The following is an 18,674-nucleotide window of genomic DNA, read 5'->3' as shown; positions in this document are numbered from 1 at the left end:
TATAAGTTATGTTAAGTAAAATCTATTGCCACATATAACTACCATCATCTTTTCAAAGGAAAATTTGATTCTACTCTCCTTATTTCTCTTGTATCACTTCAATGTTTGCACTATTTTATTTTCTTTCTGTGCCACAGGTCAACTATGTTCTTTTTGGGAGACATATGAACCACTATCTGTGGATGTTAAAATTTGGAGAATTAATGTCAAGCAATAGGTCCATTCCCCACCCTCATACATTCTACAGCAGTTGCCTAATACTATTGTTCTGAGCTACTTATTTCTCAATGAATATAAGTCATAATTACAAAATATCTGTATTAAATTAAGTACAATGGTAGTCAAGTTAGAGTCTATATTCATAATCAGACTGTCGTCTGATGAATTTTTAGTAGAAGAATTTTTTTCACAAGCAAATAAGTTGCTATTAAAAGTCATAAAAAAATGAAAAGACCCAAAACAATATCCTAGCTTTATTTTGTTCCAAGTTTTTGAAAGAATATTATTCAGTTTTAGATTTGCTATCTCACTGAGCATTGTAATTACTAAGAATCAGCAAAAAAAAAAAAAAAAAAAAAAAAAAAAAAAGAATCTGGAACAAGGAAGCAGGAGTGGGAAGAGTTTATTATGTAAGGGGAAAAGATAGAGTCATTATAAATTGGTTAATTACAAAAAAAAAAAAAATAAGAATTCCAAGCCAACTAGGATAGGTACACAAGCTGTGAAGAGCTGGTTAAGGGGGAGCAGACTTTGTTACCCCAAACCATGCCCTTTTTGGATATTGATTATTTTAAGCTGGTTATTTTTAAGAAATAAGACACAAGAAGAACCTTTATCTCCCCCTTACCCACCTAAAGAAATTCATATAGAAAAATCTGCTCTAGGAAGGGAGCTATCTTGTTAGTTATCTATATTTTAATATGCAGTAAGTGTGGAAGGCAGGGAGGAACCTAGGACAGTCTGTTAGACTCTTTTATGTGTCTCATTTTTTTCTGGGTAACTCAGAAAGAGTTTGTTTACCAAATGTTTGATCTTTCTCATCTGCATACGAATTACCTACCTTCCCTTTGAAGTCCAAACCACTACCTCCTTAGTCCTTAATGGCAAATAAAACCTCAACTGTTCAATTTATCCTAGGTCCCTTATTCTTACACAACCCCTGTATGTACATATGTAATTAAATATGATTTTCTTCTGTTAATCTGTCTCATGTCAATTTGATTATTAGACAAGCTAGAAGAAATAAAATAAAAAAGAGGGAAAAATTTTCCCCTCCCTCCCATGATCAACCACCATTTCTGAGTAACTCTATTTCTCCTAAGAACTCTGCAGATTCTAGGATGTTAGGTACAGTGAATGTTTATGACTTCAGTGGTTCCTGCACATTTAAAAGGTGTTCTGGATGATTTGATTTATTTTCTAATGTTATTTAAAACTCATGTTATTTTTTTAAAATCTAACTAACTCAGAACATTAAGATACGTACCCTACCTGTGAACATACTACCGCATCATTTCTAATAGCCAAGAACTATAATCAGTCTAACTGTTCATCAAAGTTAAAAGAGATAAATGGTGTTATAGTGAATATTATATAGCAATGAGAATAAGCAAACTATTCTATGTGCAATAAAATGAATGAATCTCATAAATATAATGTTCGAAACAAAAAATATTTTCTAAAGATTCTAACAAAAATGTTAAAGGACTTACAAGGATATTTCTTATAAGAAATGAACAATTCACTTTTATTTTCTTTACTCAAGGACTAAGTTGACCTCTGATTTCATGGTTCATAAGTTACTTTAATTATCTGAATAGTTGGCTTTTACAAGTAAGAACCATTCTGTTTTATGGGACACCATTATTACATTTTCCCATTAAAAAAATAAACTCTCAAAATCACTATCTGTATCATGAATTTTAATTAATTCGCACCTAAATGGTTGAGGAGAGCATTATCAAAAAGTTTAAAGAACAGAAATTAATTTTTTTTCAAGTTACACTCTAGTTTACATAGTTTCTACATTTCTATTTTCAGATTATTTCTTTTTACATCCCTTAAATGAATATTGATTATCTCGCTAAATATGCGATATTTTATAAGGAACTATAAAAGCTTATTTACAAAACAAATATTTCCTTTAAACTTTCAGAGGCAAGCATAATGTTTATCAAAAAGTCTTTATCTACATCATATGCGTAGTAATGGTATACAGTGTAACCCACCACTTTGATGTATCTTAAATTTCAGTTGAAAGCTCAGGCATTAAGGACAATTAAAGTTGTCAGATACTTAAAAGACTTACCTAATAAAAGAGCCTCAAGTAAAAAGCACCCACTATGTAAGAAACAATTGTATCTCTAACAAGATTTTAAGTTCATAAACCAGTAAAAGAATCAGTAATTGACAAGAAATTAGTGGACTTAATTATGCTGCACTTAGTAGAATACAATCAGAAGTAAACTGACTAGCTAAAAAAATATTGTTGATAGATTATGTTCTTATTCACAGAGGAAGGGTGTCACATAACAATGCTTAATTCCATCTGACGTTTATTTATTCCAGGCATACCTCATATAACACTAGTAGTTGAAATTTTTGGACATTTAAGTACATATTTTAAAATTGTGTACCTTTCTTTAAAATTGCTATCATGTAAATTACAATAGCTTCTTAATCAAGAATACAGATGTAAATTATATCACTTCGTATTCCATATCCTCACTACTTTTCTTGAGACTGAATTAGAGGCACAAGACTTGAAAGTCAGTTTAAAGTTTGGCAAAAATTCACTAATTCAAACTTGAAGAATTTAAAACTTGTAACCATTTGGAAAGTTTCTGGGTTTATTGAATTTATTTAATTAATCATTTCTGGGTTTATTGAATTTATTTATTTAATCATTTCTTCCCATAGTGCATTTATTAATTCTGTAACTTTTCCCAAAAACCATAAATTAACTCTGTAAAATATTGTAGAATATTATTACAGAACACATGACTTTTATGAATTTCAGAAGCACACATGAAATAATAAATAATAAACAAATGTGATATTCTTTTCATTTTGTTTGGGTTGTTTTTCTAATACATATATATCTATGTGTATACATAGATATATACACATAGATATGTATTTATTTATCTATAATTTCTAAAACTATATCCTTTGGGCAAATAAAAGGCATTTGAAAATGACTGGGTAGAGTATAATTTGTTGTTCATAGTTTGACACTCAAGGAGTCAGATTCAGAACCTTTAACTTATTAACAACTTTAAGTTAATCAGCCACAGAATAACAAATAACATATGAAGGTTTAGACAATTGTCTTTTTCACTCCATATTTAAAGTCTCCTTAAGGCCTTTACTGAGAAAACAAATTTGATTGTATTTGTGAGGCACATTTTGAGCTGCCTTGAACGGATGTGTTTTAATGAGATTTTACTACAAGTTGCCAAATTAGCATAAAAATGCCTTATACTGTTAAAAAAACAGAATTCAACCAAGTAAATTTTAAAATCTAGTTGGCTTTATTAAGTGATTCATGAATCATACAGCATCTCATCTAACAAGTGAAAGGCTCTCTAAGAGGTTTTACAAAGTGGGAAGTTTTTACAGGAAAAAAAGTATGGAGCAAGGGAGTATTAATAAAAGTAAAGAATTATTTTTGGTCTGGGAAACCTTTTCTTTGGGGGAAGAAAAGGGAAAGGGTTTTAATCATGCAGATAGTCTCTTCCTTCATTGGGGGATAGAAGGGACCCATGCCGAAAGATTACTTTACAGGTGCTTGACTAGAAAATTCCAGACTAGTTAATTGAGATTGTTTCTGGGAGAGGCTGAAATTGTAATTAGATCAGGTATTAATTCTAAGTTTGGTACCATGAGCCTTTAGCACAAATTATGCCATTTTGGGTCTTCGTTTTTCCTTTAACAATGTTAAACCTTACACTTAAGTCATATCCTGAAACAACAGTTCTCAATTTTTTGTTTTTTGATCCATGATCTCAAAACTAGATTTAAACCTCAATCAAATAGACAATCATTTAGAAGATACTTTTTGAGGAATGTGTGTACCTTATCCAACAAATAAACTAACCCCACTATTATTATTAAACTATACTAGAAAGAAATACATATTTACTATTTCATTGTTACATTAGAATCCAGCACAAAACCACCCAAAGAAACTTCATGGAACAAATTGAGAAACACAACTTAAGAATTTACCCCATACATTCATAAAAATCAAAGAGAATAAAGAGGAAAGATCAAGTGTTTCCCTACCTACCTGTGGTTGAGGATGCATCCAGATTTCCACAGTTGTTGCCTCTTTCATGGGAGTGTGAGATCTTACAACCTCCTTCATTGGCTTTAGAAGAGAAAAAAATAGAATTTTTTAAGTGGTAAATAAAACAGTGCCTGGGTAAATATCTTTTTCTAGACATCATAGCTATTGAGCATTTCTAATGTGATAGGCACAGCTCTAGGTACTGGGAATAAAAAAGTAAAAGAATTTTTTCTCATTGAGTTTACATTCTAGTGTTACCTTTATAAGTTCCATTAACTATATAAATGGAATTATAAAGGACAATTTAAAATATTTAAATGACTGAAATTAAGCTAGTGTAACGATGCAAATCTTTACTTCTTTAAAGCGACTTTTTCTCTTCTTTCCCCTTGATTCAAACTGCCCTTGGGCTCACTTGCATCTTTTCTTATCCTTCTGCAAACTGCATGACCATTCCCTCAATCATTATTAAGCCTTAAGGTCACCATCAAATGGTCTCAGGAACAAAGCCTTAGGTCTGTTGACTGCAGAAACAGAGTTTCCTTCAAACTAAAGATAACATTTTGCAGCTTCACACTCATGAAGGAAGATGGACCCTACCAGCATCCTCATGAAACCAGACAGAACGACACCATGATTGACATCAGGACCTGATGCAATGATCAATGGCTTCCTACCCTAGCCCTGATCAATCAGTAGAGCTCACAACCCCAATTCCTTTAGTTATTAATGAGTTTTCTCCTATCTAATCTATCCCCTAAAGGCCATCGGAGAGCCAGGTCTTTGAGCCCTAACTCACCTGTGTTCCCTGGGCTTGGTGCCATTTCCTTAAATAAACTTCTACATTTTTTGCTGCAAACTTCTGTTCTTGTGTCTTTTGGCTATTGACTTGTGCAGGCAAAATGAACCCTTTGAGTTTGGTAACACTGGAGGGTTTTTCAGTTCAATGCTTTCACAACCCAATGATTCAATAGCTTGCATTGAATTCGCAGTTGTCTGATGTCAAAATCTACCCTGTGTGTGCCACTGTTAGGTAACTAGTCAGATGTGAGTGACAAGGGGGAACAAAGGAATAGGGGCCCATGCTAGAGACTACCCAAAAAACACCCCAATGATCAAAGTTATAACAGCTAAGTGTCAATCAAAATGACCTCACTCTCCAATCACCTAGGAATACCTTTGGAACCACCCATTATGGCCCAAATATAAGGCAGACATTCCCATTTCTGGGTCCTTTTTGCCCTCAGGTCTCCTCTCCCTTTTTGCCCTTTTGGGTTCTCTCTCTCTTTTTGGTGGACTTTTGTGGACTGTTTGCCCTTTTGTAGCCATTCTGACCCCTTTGCGTTGGTTATGGTGCTGGGACAATGTGCCTCCTTGGGGCATTATTTGTCTTTCTAAAACATTTTTAATCAAACTATTGAATCTCAATGACCTGTGATTCTTCACTGCATCATTTGAGGAAGAATCGAGGAAAAATGTTAACTACATGTCTTCTCCGTTGTTATCCCTCTCCCACACCCTTACTATTAGGGCAACAACAAACTCTGATCAGCCCCAACGGTGACATCACCACACCACAAATTTGCTTATATACAAAGATGTTTAATAGATGTCATAAATGCTAATAAATTTATGAACTAATACACAAATCTTAAGCTACCAACCCAGAATAATTATCAAGTTCTTGAAAATATGATGTCTGTATCCATTTAATTTTCCTCAAGACATAGAATACATTGTTTTTAAAATATTGAATCTATACTGTACACATTTCTTACATATGTGATTTTAAAATATGGAGTAAAGGATTTAATATCATTTAATCTATAAAAGCAAGATATTTTTCAAGAGAGCTAAGAAAATCCAACTCAGAGATTGTTAAGTTTTGTTGCTGTAATAGCAGAGTTAAGTAGTGACAGAGATCTTATGTCTCTCAGGACTTCATATTGCTGTTCTATGTACTGCAAATTATAGTTATGCAGGATATTGAAGAAGAGCAGAATTTACTACCCCAAAATTTGTCTCTTTAACATAGGAATTTTTTTAGGTTGATTATTTTTAAGAAACCCTAGACTAAGAAAAAGCACTGAAAACTGTAGAAGTTAACCTAATGCAAGGATGTTTACATTTTAAGAGGAAAATCTTTTGTAAGGGTGTCTCCCTCTCTGTACCAGTAACAGAAGAATGACTAAATCTCTAGAAACTCTATTTTATGGAGAAGGCTATGGACCTAAATCTGCATAACAACTAACCCTTGTTTAATATGCTTTTTCTGAGAGACTCCCATAACTGGATCCCCACCCCCCCAACCTCCAACATCTTCTTTGATCTTTAGATAAAGATAATATTTAAGTTGATTGCTTGGGCCATTTCAGAGAGTTACTTAGTTTTTTTTTTGGGGGGGGGGCGTATTTCTCATGTGTACAGAAGATATACCAGTTATTAAACTTCTGTTTTTCTCCTCTTAATCTGTCTTTTATTATATAGGGTCTCAGTCAAGAACCTATAATCTATGATAGCAAGGCTATATGTGTATATAGGGCGCTCACATAGTTGAGCGCCCTATATACACATATAGCCTTGCTATCATAGATTGTTTTCTTTACTTTTACTACCAATGCATGCCCATTATATCAAATCAAGAAAAGAAGAGAATGTCAGATTTCACACACCACACTTTTAAGGCCCAGTTGAGCAAGAATTATTTTATTATCAAGTTAAATAGCAAATTGTATTTATTATGTAAAGACACTATGCCCATAACAGAAAGAATACAATACACATTGATATTACCAGACCAAGCGCTCATTACAATCTTCTAACTTTTAGGAAAGCAACAGTCAGAAGAATTAGAAAATTAAAATGGAGCATATTATCACAGCAGAATTTCTTTACAAAAAGTTTTTAAAAAAGGAAATAAGGCTGTGACCAAAGTATGTCTGTGAATGACTCATTTGTTAGCCATGCAGAGAAAACCACTTACTGATGATTTGAGTTAATTAAATTATGTTTGCTTACAACAGCCAAATAAAATAGGTCTAGAGAAAATAAACCTAAGACGATTAGCCTTTCAGCAAGTACAGTTACTCAAAAAGTTGAAGACATTGAGAGCTACATCAATAGTGATTTTTTTTTAAAAAGGCAAATGATTTTGAGTGTGTTTCCTTGTCTTTTTCATGAGTTAACAGATGTTACCAACAAAGCTTAGTTGCTGTCAATTACTTGAGGAAGCAATGCTAAGTTTGAAGTGATTAAAGAATTCTCTATGAGTAGGGTAGGATAGGGTAGAGTAGGATAGGATAGAGTAGGATAGGATAGGATAGAAAGGATAGGATAGGATAGGATAGGATAGGATAGGATAAGATAGGATGGGATGGGATGGGATGGGATGGGATGGGTTGGGATGGGATAGGATGAGATAGGATAGGATAGGATAGCCTATGTGGAACAGAACAGGCAAGAATATTTTCAAAGAAGTTGAGAAAATACTAATTTAGTAAAATCTGAAATGGGATCTGCTAAGAAGCATTACATCTAATGATGAATAAAATATATGTAGCACAGAAAAAAAAATCAGTTGGACAAATTTACAAGGTGTGGCGAAATGTGAGATATTCAAAACCTAAGATTATTTATTGTATTATACATCAGCAGGTGCTTTGTGGAAAATATTTGTTTCTATCATGTGTTATTGAACTTTACTCACTATCGTTAGTGGAACCATTGTCATTCTGTGAAATTTTGTCAAAAATACAGCTGAATATCCTGACTTGCCCTACCACACAGCAGTTGGATAGCTTAGCTGTAGCAAAGTTTTATTGAGATTTTTTGTGCTCAGAGCCAAGAATGAAATTTTGCTGAATGAGAAAAAGCACCCTTGACCACTCTTATGGAACACTGAATTACTTTTGAAATTAGTGTTTGCTATAGACTTGATAATGTATCTTAAAATCAACATAATATTATAAGGTAAAAAAGGTACTTATATATAAAACATATACTGCAGTAAATTCATCTTGAAGATAATTAAAATTGTTTGAATCACAAGTAATGACAAGTTATTTTATACACTCTAGCACTATAGAAGTTAAAATAAGAAGCACAATCTCCACCCCCACATGAATTTGCAATGGGTTGCAACAAATATGCAATTGAGGAGCTTTGACTTAACTTTCAATTAGAATTGATTAATCTTCAATGTAATGGCAGGTTAAATGGCAAATACAAAGAATCTAATAGGATTCTTTATATGCTTACCAAGACATAGATATGTTGACCTAAAACTATATGCTTGTGCATTGATATAAGTTTTTGGCAGTACCTATCGTGTGTAAAAAGACATTTTCAGAGATCAGATACAAAGATCCATTTATCTCATGAGTAAGTCTGTGTTATATAAAATTTGATTATTTAAATATGATCAATTGAGATTTTGTGATTTTTTTTGTATGTAAATACCTATTCTGACCTTCTGCAGAAAAAGTTTACTGATCTCTGATCTAGAGGGAAAGGAAAGACAGACTAATAACAATGATTTGATAGACAAATGTATGAAATAAGTAAAGTGTGGTAGATTTTAGATGCAAAGAGTGAAGAGGAAATTTTTTTTGGCAGAGAGAACAGTATAGTCCAAGGCAGGGAAACCCAGGATGTAGTCGGTATGACTGGAGTGCTAGGAAGATGTAGCTTAATGACGGGACAAATAAATGAGACAGTGATTTAAGCACATACTCTTGTTGAACTTGCAAAGTTAGCTAATGATTTTGTAGTTTACAATATGCAAAGTAGAAACACTGAAATGTAAGTGAGCAAGGTGTTGGGTGCTACAGGAATTTCTAAGCAGATTTGTGCTCAGGTCTCAGATTTAACTTTATTTTTAAACAAAGTCTATTAGAGTTGCATTTCTCATGCACATGTTAAGCATCTGATTTAAACATTATCTGTCAACTGTGAGCGGTTTTATGTCTGTGTGTGTCGCCTTCTGTCAAATGTATAATGTCACATTCAAATGTCCTTTGAATTAATTAAAGATGATATTTTAGGTGGTTAAATATTCAAAGCTATGTGGATGTATTTTGTCCATTTAAATTTGGCAACTAAACATCTCTATTGTATAATATACTTCAATATTGTAGGAGTTCAGAATGAGTCACCCCAAGATGTGTCTCTTAGGTATGCAGATTATTTTGAGCTAAAAGTAACCAATACCCTGCAGGTTCAAGAGAAATTTCAGCTCCTCCTTAACTACCTAGAAAAATTTAAATGAAGGGTCTTGCCCGTAATAAGATATTACTAGAGATAACCTTCTTGATCTATCTATAGGGCAGGGCAAAATACTAAATACTGAACCTCTTCTCTTATCACGTTGCAATAATCCTCTAAAGTCTCATGGTGTCTTACCTCATCTTTAGCTCAGAATGACATATATGTATATATACATATAATTTTCCCTTTCTGTCTCTGAACTTCTCATGTATGTGGAGTTCCATGTGTCTGCATGTATTAAATTTGGTTATTTTCTCTTGTTAATCAGTCTCATATAGATTTAATTATTGGACCAGCCAAAAAAACCTAGGATGATAAAGAAAAGTTTCTTCTCCCTCTACAATATTCAAATATTAGGAGCAGTTTATTTAATTTTGTTTCATTCAAAAATAACAACTTAAAGGTAAAATAACAGTCCCATCCCTGACAATGTTCTTCCCATTACTCCTCCTTCTTCCACCAAACCCCACAGACATAAGACTAATAGCTAGAAAATTGTCTAATATACAGAACTGCTGAGGATTAATTATCATGCAAGTGAGAGAAATGACAGTTCTAGGAAATATTAGTGCTCAAAAACATCTATGCTTGACTTTTTTAAGAAAATGAAATATGGTTCATCGGTGACACCTGAGGAATAAAACGAAGATTTGCATTTCTGTTTCCTTACATGCACCATGTACTGAACTAAACTGTTATCTTCCCTTTTATGGAATCAGATGTCAAGCTGTCAAGAAAAGAGTAAAGTATTTTATAATAATCACAGTCTTTACCGATTTAAGCCTCATTTTAATCCAGTTCATATTAAGACAGTGCTCAATGCTGAAAAGTGAGAAGTGTGTCTCACCATTTTGAAAAGTGTCACTGGCATTATTGCTAAAAAAAAAAAAAAAAAAATACTTCCAAGTGAAGGATGGATACATGTTAGATTTTCTTATTATTCATAAGTCAGGTATTATTAGTTCATACTTTAGGCATTAAAAGAGAATTCAACAATATTTAAAAATGTATTAAATCCTTTATGCACTAATATTATTGGCCTGTTGGCCTAATGAAAGAGACATAGATGCAAAAATTTTTCATTTATATAACTTTGCTTTTTAGAATCCAGAAATTTCATGGCTTAAAAAATTGTCTATAGTCTGCTTGAATGATTTTATTTATGAATGTGGGAAGAGGCTGGCTCATTAGGAGCATCGTACAGAGTAAATGCCCAAAACTCTATTAAATCCTCCCCCACACAATTTTTCTTTGTCTAAGGCAAGAAAGAAGGCAATTTTCAGCTAAATTTCCCTGCACCGAAATGTGAATTATAACTCAAAATATATACAATGATATAGCTTTTATGACAAATGCGAAAATATTTTCACCTTCCAAAGGATTTAATCTTTCAGGAAAAGAATTAGAAATTGTTACAGGTGACCTAAAAGAGTGAATTCATGTCCCAAAATATAACCACCTTGCATAAAAGGATTATAAAGTAACATAATTTGATTGAAACTTCTAAATCCATCAGAACCTTCTGTTATTCTCAAATGTTTTCCTGACAGTATCACAAAGAATTTGAGCTTTAGCGATCTGACATATTAAATGCACTCTTTAACCCAACTAATCCCAAAACTACTGTGTGAAGTAAACCCAGACTAACTCTGTGATAGTTTTAAGGAGAAATGTGGAATGCATCCTCTATTTTTCCACTTGGAAATTTAATTGTCACTCAAACCTAATGGTAAGAAAATCATAGAACAAGATCATGATATTTCTGACTACAATCTCAATGGTAAATTATTCTTTCAAAATTTAGCAAAAAGAGAATCCAAAGAAGGTTCGGTGTATTCACCTATTACATTTATTTCTTAAATGTAGCAGATTTTCCACCAGAAATGTAAGCATGTGTCCATGTTCTTGGTAATTATACATACCCCAGGAATCTCAAGTTTTACAGAAATGTGACATTCTAAATTGTCACAGTCATCACTTACTAAAGATTACAAGTGAGTTTAACTGATAAATTATGGTTATTTTATTCTCATGTAGTTGACATATTGACGGAAAAAAGTCTTCTCAAACCAGTATGTGAGACATTTTTGGAGAGTCCTATGTAATATCTACCATAATTATATACGCCTAAAGACATATAAGTATGTGAGTGATGCTTCTAGTGATTATATTTATAATAACTTTCCCTCATTGTCATTTATTTCCTTATAAGAAATCAAGATCCTTACTATGGAAATAATATCCATCAATACTATAACAAAGTTTATAAACATAAAGTATAATTTGGAGTTTATTTTTGCTTATGATATATTTGGTTGAAGGATTTCACATTAAAACCTTGGTAAAATATCAATATTTAATTTTTATAATAATTTACAGGGTACATTTATAAATAGCAGTGAATACATTCCAGAGATTTCCTGAAATAGGGAAAGTCCTAAGTTAATTCCTACTCTCCTTAATGTTTCTTAAGATCCCCCTGCCGTGCCTTTCTGTCTTACAATTTGCAGAGGTGGTAGTCGATATCTAATGAAGAAAAGATAGGTGTTTAAGAGATTAAAATCTACTCAGCAATATGTTTCAACAGGGAAAAAGCCAGGGCCTTTGAAATTTGCATCTGACTCTACATCTTACTAGTTTTATGAACTCTTTTAAGTTAAAGACGGCTCTTAGTTTTGTCATCTGTGAAATGAGTATAATAATATGAGCCTCTTAGAATCATCGCATTATACTGTTTCTATAGTAAAGTGGCTGGCACTTTATAATTATCCTCTTCACTTGAACTATTATGGATATATCTTCCTTATTAACATGAAGTAGAAGCTATCTACAGCCATCCACCACATAGTTCCCTCTCTAACTCTCTCCTTTCGCCTCAACATTTTTAAAACTAGAAATTCCAGTTAATTATAAAAGGCTTTTGCACAGCTGAAAAAATAAAGATTATCAGTTGCTACAATAAATGGCACAGTAATGTGACAGTTGAGAGTAGAGAGAACAGGAAAGGCAGACATTAATTATTCTTTATTTTTTCCAATTAACATATAACCTCTAATTGGGAGAAGCCCCTTTTGATTATAGATAAATTTATGCATAAAGATAAATAAAAATAGACTTAAAGCCAATTGACTATTGAAAGATTTAAAATAAATTGACTAATTAAAAGGTTAAAGAATGCATTTAAATTTGCTTAAAAATTAATGAAAAATTTTGGATGGAGGCAAGAAAAATAGGAATTAACTGAAAACATTTAAACATGAGGTTTGACATTTGGTATTCATTTAAAATTTCAAGTGTCCTTAAGACACTCTGTTTCCTAAAAATACTGTATAGATTACATGTTTGAAGAAATTTAAGCTTTCTTAATAAGTTATACAAAGTAAAATATTTCTGTATAAATTCATAAACTGAATTCACAAGCCAGAAAATATACAATTTACTAATGTTTCCTATCCACAGGGTAATTGAAAGACATTTGTCAGAATTAAAGGATTATGCAAACCTATGTTTCTCAGCTTTCTGGCACAGAAAGGACATTGTGAATCTGGAACACCTTACGTCCTATGATTAATCCTCCTTTATTGTTTGCATGTTTTTTGTTTGTTTGTTTGTTTCTTTCTTTCTTTCTTTCTCTTTATTTTTTACTTGCAAATTAGTATTAAGAGAAATGGACTTCTAAAAGCAAAGCGCAAATTTGATAGTGGTGGATGGAATGGTGAAGAAATAATTTAACACCATTTTACTAAAATTAAAACTTATTTAAAGACTATATACTTTTTTCTAGGATAACTGCCAAAGTCAAAGGGATGAGATCTTCAGGAAAATAGTGTTGGGTTATTACATAGGCTTGTCCAATATTTTCCAGACTGGTTTGAGTCCTTTTGAAGTTATTTGGCATCACAAATATATGCTGATCCTCCTTCTGGATGTAGTTAGACCTAAGGGAAATATGGTGAAAAGAGGGAAGTAATGCGGAATGAATATATTAATTTATCCATAAGGATTCCAAAGGTTCTGCCAAAAGCAAACAGCTATTTTGAAATTGTCTTCAAGGGTAACAAATCACCAAGTGGAAAAATCAACAAGCTTGGAGCACTTAATTAGATCTTTTACCTTAATCATCAACAAGTCAAGTGCATGCTGTTGTGTTTAGGAAAGTGGGAGAGTTGTAGAAGGGGGATGAATTAACACTTAGAAAGCTCAGAGGTTTAACAAAACCTGACATGAGATTTGCCAGATGGTTTGGTACTATATTGTAAAACTTGAAACTAATCTTTGTTTAAGAGTTTTAATGGTTGTCTCTTTCTTATAAAGCCTCTTGCTCTTCTGTTGAGGTGAATCTGCAAAATTATAGATCAGGATTTAAAGAACAGCTTTTATGAACAGAGTCTCCTTAAATCTCAGCTAAACTGAGCAAGAAGATTACATGTTATTATGATGTAGCACAGCAGGATTTTCCTCAGCAAACATAATGATGTGAAAAAAGGATAAAGCTATCACTCTGTGCAAAGAGGTCATCCATAGAAGAACAATGCTTTTCACACAGATTATCCGTACATGCTGAAATGTTCATATTTCAAAAGATTTTTTCTTAATGTTTCTGTGAAAAGCTCTGATCCTGACAAACATCTAGATAGCAAGACCTAGTGATCATATATTTCTATGAGGTGGCCTGCCCTAGAGCACTTGGGAGAGATTGTATCTGTTACAGACATTACTGGAAAAAAAAATAAAGTATATTTGTTTCTTAAATAATTTATAGTGAGTGTTAGCTTATCGAATTTAATTGAAGGAGATGACATTTTTCTTCATTTTCACATAATTTAAGATTACTAAACTTTAAAAACACATATTCTTATTAGCACACAAAAGACAAAAAAAGTAACTACATAAAACTAATTCTGTATGTATTTTCATATTTCAATATTCTTACTTAAAGCCAATTAAGGCATAAGCCATAATAATGAGCCTCATATTATTTAACTGGATTATTTGAACTTTCATGTTTTAAATATCAAGGCTTATCAGAAAATATCACTAAATTATATTTAACAGCTTAAAAGAATAATTTGTGTTTCCTTATTTATTACATTATTGTTTGCTTTAACCTCTCTAAGAATGGCTAGAAAGTAGACACGGACATTTCAAACTAATGGCTTCCAATAATTTTTCAATAATGGGACCGAAATAAAGACACATATATGCATGTTCATACACATGCACATGAACACACACACACTACTATAAACTTCATTTAGTTCTCATTTTCAAAGTAATTATTATCATTGCTGATACCATAAATTCCTAGGAATACACAATGTAAGTTGCATGTGGGATAATCCCTTAAGTGGTTTCTAATTCTTTAAAGGTGACTATAAAAGCATTACAAACTATTTTAAATTTGTCATTCATAAATAACAGTTTTATATTTTCAAATATTTTATAAATTGTTATAACAGGGGTAGGAGGATGGTAAACCTTTGCTTTAAAATGCTTTTTTATCCAGTAGAAATTGAAAGAGCTCAAATGAGTGAGATCAATTGATTATTCAGAAGCTTAATGTAGGGTAATTTTTTTTATATATAAACATTTATTTTTTTAATTGTCTAAGATGTGTGAGAGTAGAAATAATTTATGTATTTGCTGCATATTTTTAGAAGTGTATATTTTATGCAAAGAAATAAAAATATATTCTGCGTCACTGGGTTGAAAGCATTAACATTGTTAAATAAACTATACTACAAAGCTATAATAATCAAAACAGTGTGTCATGAGTAGAAAAACAGACACACAGACCACTGGAATAGAATTGAGGGTCCAGAAATAAACTCACAAGTATATGAGCAGTAATTTATGACAAAGGAGTCAACAATATACAGTGGAGAAAGGAAAGAGTATTCAATAAATGGTGTTAGGAAAATTGGCAGATGACATGCAAAAAGATGAAAGTAGACCATCTTATAACCACACACACAAATTATTTCAAAATGAATCTAAGACTTGAATATAAGATGTTAAACAAAATAAGTAGACAACATAGGTACTAAGCTTCTGGACATTGGTCTCAGTGGTGTTTTTGTGAATTTAAGCCCAAAGGCAAGGGAAACAAAAGCAAAAATAAACAAATAAGACTACATCAAACTAAAAAGCTTTTGCACAGCAAACAAAGCTGTCATCAACAACAAAAAAGGCAACCAACCAAATGGGAGAAGGTATTTATAAATAATATTTACAGTAACTGGTTAATATGCAAAATATATAAAAAACTCATACAACTCCACAACAACAAAAAACATCAATCTAATTTAAAAATGGGGAAAGGAACTGAATAAATATTTTTTTCCAAGGCAGTCCTACAGATGGCCAACAGGCATATGAAAAGATGTTTAATATCACTAGTTATTAGAGAAATATAAATCAAAATCACAATAAGATATCATCTCATACCTGTTAGAATGTCTATTATCAAAAGACAAAAAATAACAGTGTTTAAGGATGTGGAGAAAGGGAACACTTATACAGTGTCGGTACAGCCAATGTGAAAAACAGTATAAAATTTTCTTAAATAATTAATAATAGGACTACCATATAATCCAGTAATTACTCTTCAGGGTATTTATCCAAAGAATATAAACACACTAATTTGAGAAGATATATGTATATTTATGTTCATTGCATGATTTTCAATAATCAAGATATGGAAACAACTTGAATGTCCATCAATGTATAAATGGATAAAGATGTAGTGTGTGTGTGTCTGCGCGCGTGTGTGCGCACGTGTGCGTGCACACACACATAACAGAATACTACTCAGCCATTTAAAAAGATGAAATAGTGCCATTTAAGATGACACGGATAGATCTTGAGGGCATTATGTAAAATATTAGGTGAAATAAGTCAGATGGAAAATATATGATTTCATTCATATGTGGAACATGAAATAAAAAAATAACAAACAAACTAATAAAACAAAACAAAACAAAACAAAACTCATAGATACAGACATCAGATGGGAAGTGGGGTGAGGGGAAAGCAAAATGAGTAAAGGGGCTCAAAGATATGGTAATGTAAGGAAATTAGACTTTTGGTGGTAGGCACACAATAGAGTATAAAAATATTGAATTATAATGTTGCACACCTAAAATATATATAATATTATTAACTCTAAAAATTAAAACAAACAAATAAGTAAATAAAATTGTATCTTTCACTTGAAAACATTTCCACACATAAATGTCTTTAATGGAGAAATATATGGTTTTTTATTACATGTTAAAGCAACATTTAATCTGAAATATAAAAAATATTATTTTAAAATTAGGAAGAAAAATACAGCAATAGTTTTGCCAAATTTATGCTCAAAATACTAAATATGATTGCACTTAATCAAAAATTATAATGTTCCTAATATACATAGCAATAGATACAGTATAGCTGAAGTTAAATTCCTAAAAATTTAACTACTTCCTGAAATGAAAAGCATGATACAATGAGGGCAATTTAGGTTATTGGCATCATTCTTGTCTCTGGTATTATATACATACATATACATCTGCTTTATATACAGTAAAGCCTATGTACATATATATATAGGCTTAAATATATATGTGTGTGTGTATATATATATATATGTGTGTGTGTGTGTGTGTATGTGTATATATATAAGCTTTACTGTATATAAAGCAGATGTTATCATGAAGAAGATAACTATATATCAATAGTACTAATGTTATCCACACACATTCACAATTTATGGTGAAGATGAATTAAGCTTTCTCCAGAACACACACACGCACAAATGTGTTTATCACTACCATCAGTCTGTAATCTTTCTTGCAAGAAGTCTTTCTAATGATTATGTCAAATGAAAAATCTTTTGGTTATATATTAAAATCTGGATTGGTAATTCCTAAATATTAAACAAGTCTATCCCTAACTATAAATGAATTATAATTGTATCATTTGTGTCTACTCTAACCTGACATCATTCAGAGATCTAATGATGATACCAATTATTTAAATAGAAAATTAAATTATGAACTTACAGCTTTATCTTCTGTGGTTTCCAATGTGAACACGAAATTGTGCAAAAAGGTTTGTCAGAGAGCTGGTAGCCACAGCAATTCTGAATTAGCTTTATTTTCCAAAAATTAGTTCTGAGTCAAGAATTAAAGAATTATATACCTATTGTCTGCTAATATCAGGACATTAGATTCAAGTGTGGGACAGGGAGATGGAACAGTGCTATTTCATTATGGAAATTATGATTTTCTCAAGGATCATATCACAAGGCACAAGAAAGTATTTCTTTCCAGTCTTGAGTATTTGGTGAAGAAAGGCTAAAAATTTAGAAAAAACATGTTTCAATTCCAATTGAAATTCACATACTAGGTAGAAACAAAGTCTTACTAGATTCCATGTCCAAAAGAAAACCGTCCTTTGAGGTTGCTGTCCTGAAAGTCCTCTAAAGATGCTACTTAAATTGAATTATTGGCAATGTAAATGTGGTCAAATAGGGGTCTTCACTGCTACTCTGAGAACTTGGTTTGTAAGTATAAATTCAATATTAAAGAATTAAAAACAACCAAGAAGATACACTATTTAAGCTATTAACTAAAATTAGTTTTCAGCAATACATCTATTGGCATTGCTTGCAGAACATATATATCTGCATTCCCTAAGCTGATATTAATAAGCCAGTAATGAACTGAGTTAAGATGATATCTACAGTTAAAAAATGCGCTAGACTAAGGCACTGGTAAATCTAATTTTTTTTTTGTAAGAAGCTACAGAATATGTATTATGATTATATTAAAGCCCTTTATATAATAATGACATTTCTAATTCCTGAAGAGATTTTTCTAGGAATCTCAAGTAATACATTAAGAAAATATTTTGACCTAAATTACTCTACAATCTATATTACTCAGCTAAGAACCTGAAACAAAAAGTAAATGGAGGAATAGAGATTAATCCAAAAATGTAAGAATGGAAAAATAATAAATATAATTAGTAAGAAAAGAAAACTGAAATATGACTGGAAAAAATGTAGGCAAAAAAAGAAATGTGACTTATATAATTGCACTCCTATCCTGTCCAATTCCAAATTTGAATTTAG

The 18,674-nt window shown here is 31.7% G+C and overlaps 1 protein-coding gene across 7 annotated transcripts in view; it reads right to left on the bottom strand.

Moving 5' to 3' along the window:
* Nucleotides 1-18,674, bottom strand: part of PCDH11X (protocadherin 11 X-linked) — a 741,312-nt gene that overhangs the window by 410,007 nt on the left and 312,631 nt on the right. For 5 of the 7 annotated variants that reach the window (XM_006921482.2, XM_006921485.2, XM_006921481.2 and 2 more), the window contains exon 3: nucleotides 4,292-4,372. The exons of the other annotated variants lie outside the window; for them this stretch is intronic. In XM_006921482.2, coding sequence (XP_006921544.1) covers nucleotides 4,292-4,372 — 81 coding nt within the window. The remainder of the gene's footprint in view (nucleotides 1-4,291; nucleotides 4,373-18,674) is intronic. 7 annotated transcript variants of the gene reach the window in all.

This window comes from Pteropus alecto, unplaced genomic scaffold, assembly GCF_000325575.1.
Source record: "Pteropus alecto unplaced genomic scaffold, ASM32557v1 scaffold119, whole genome shotgun sequence".
Lineage (NCBI taxonomy): Eukaryota > Metazoa > Chordata > Mammalia > Chiroptera > Pteropodidae > Pteropus > Pteropus alecto.
This window is presented reverse-complemented; position numbering and strand designations above follow the sequence as displayed.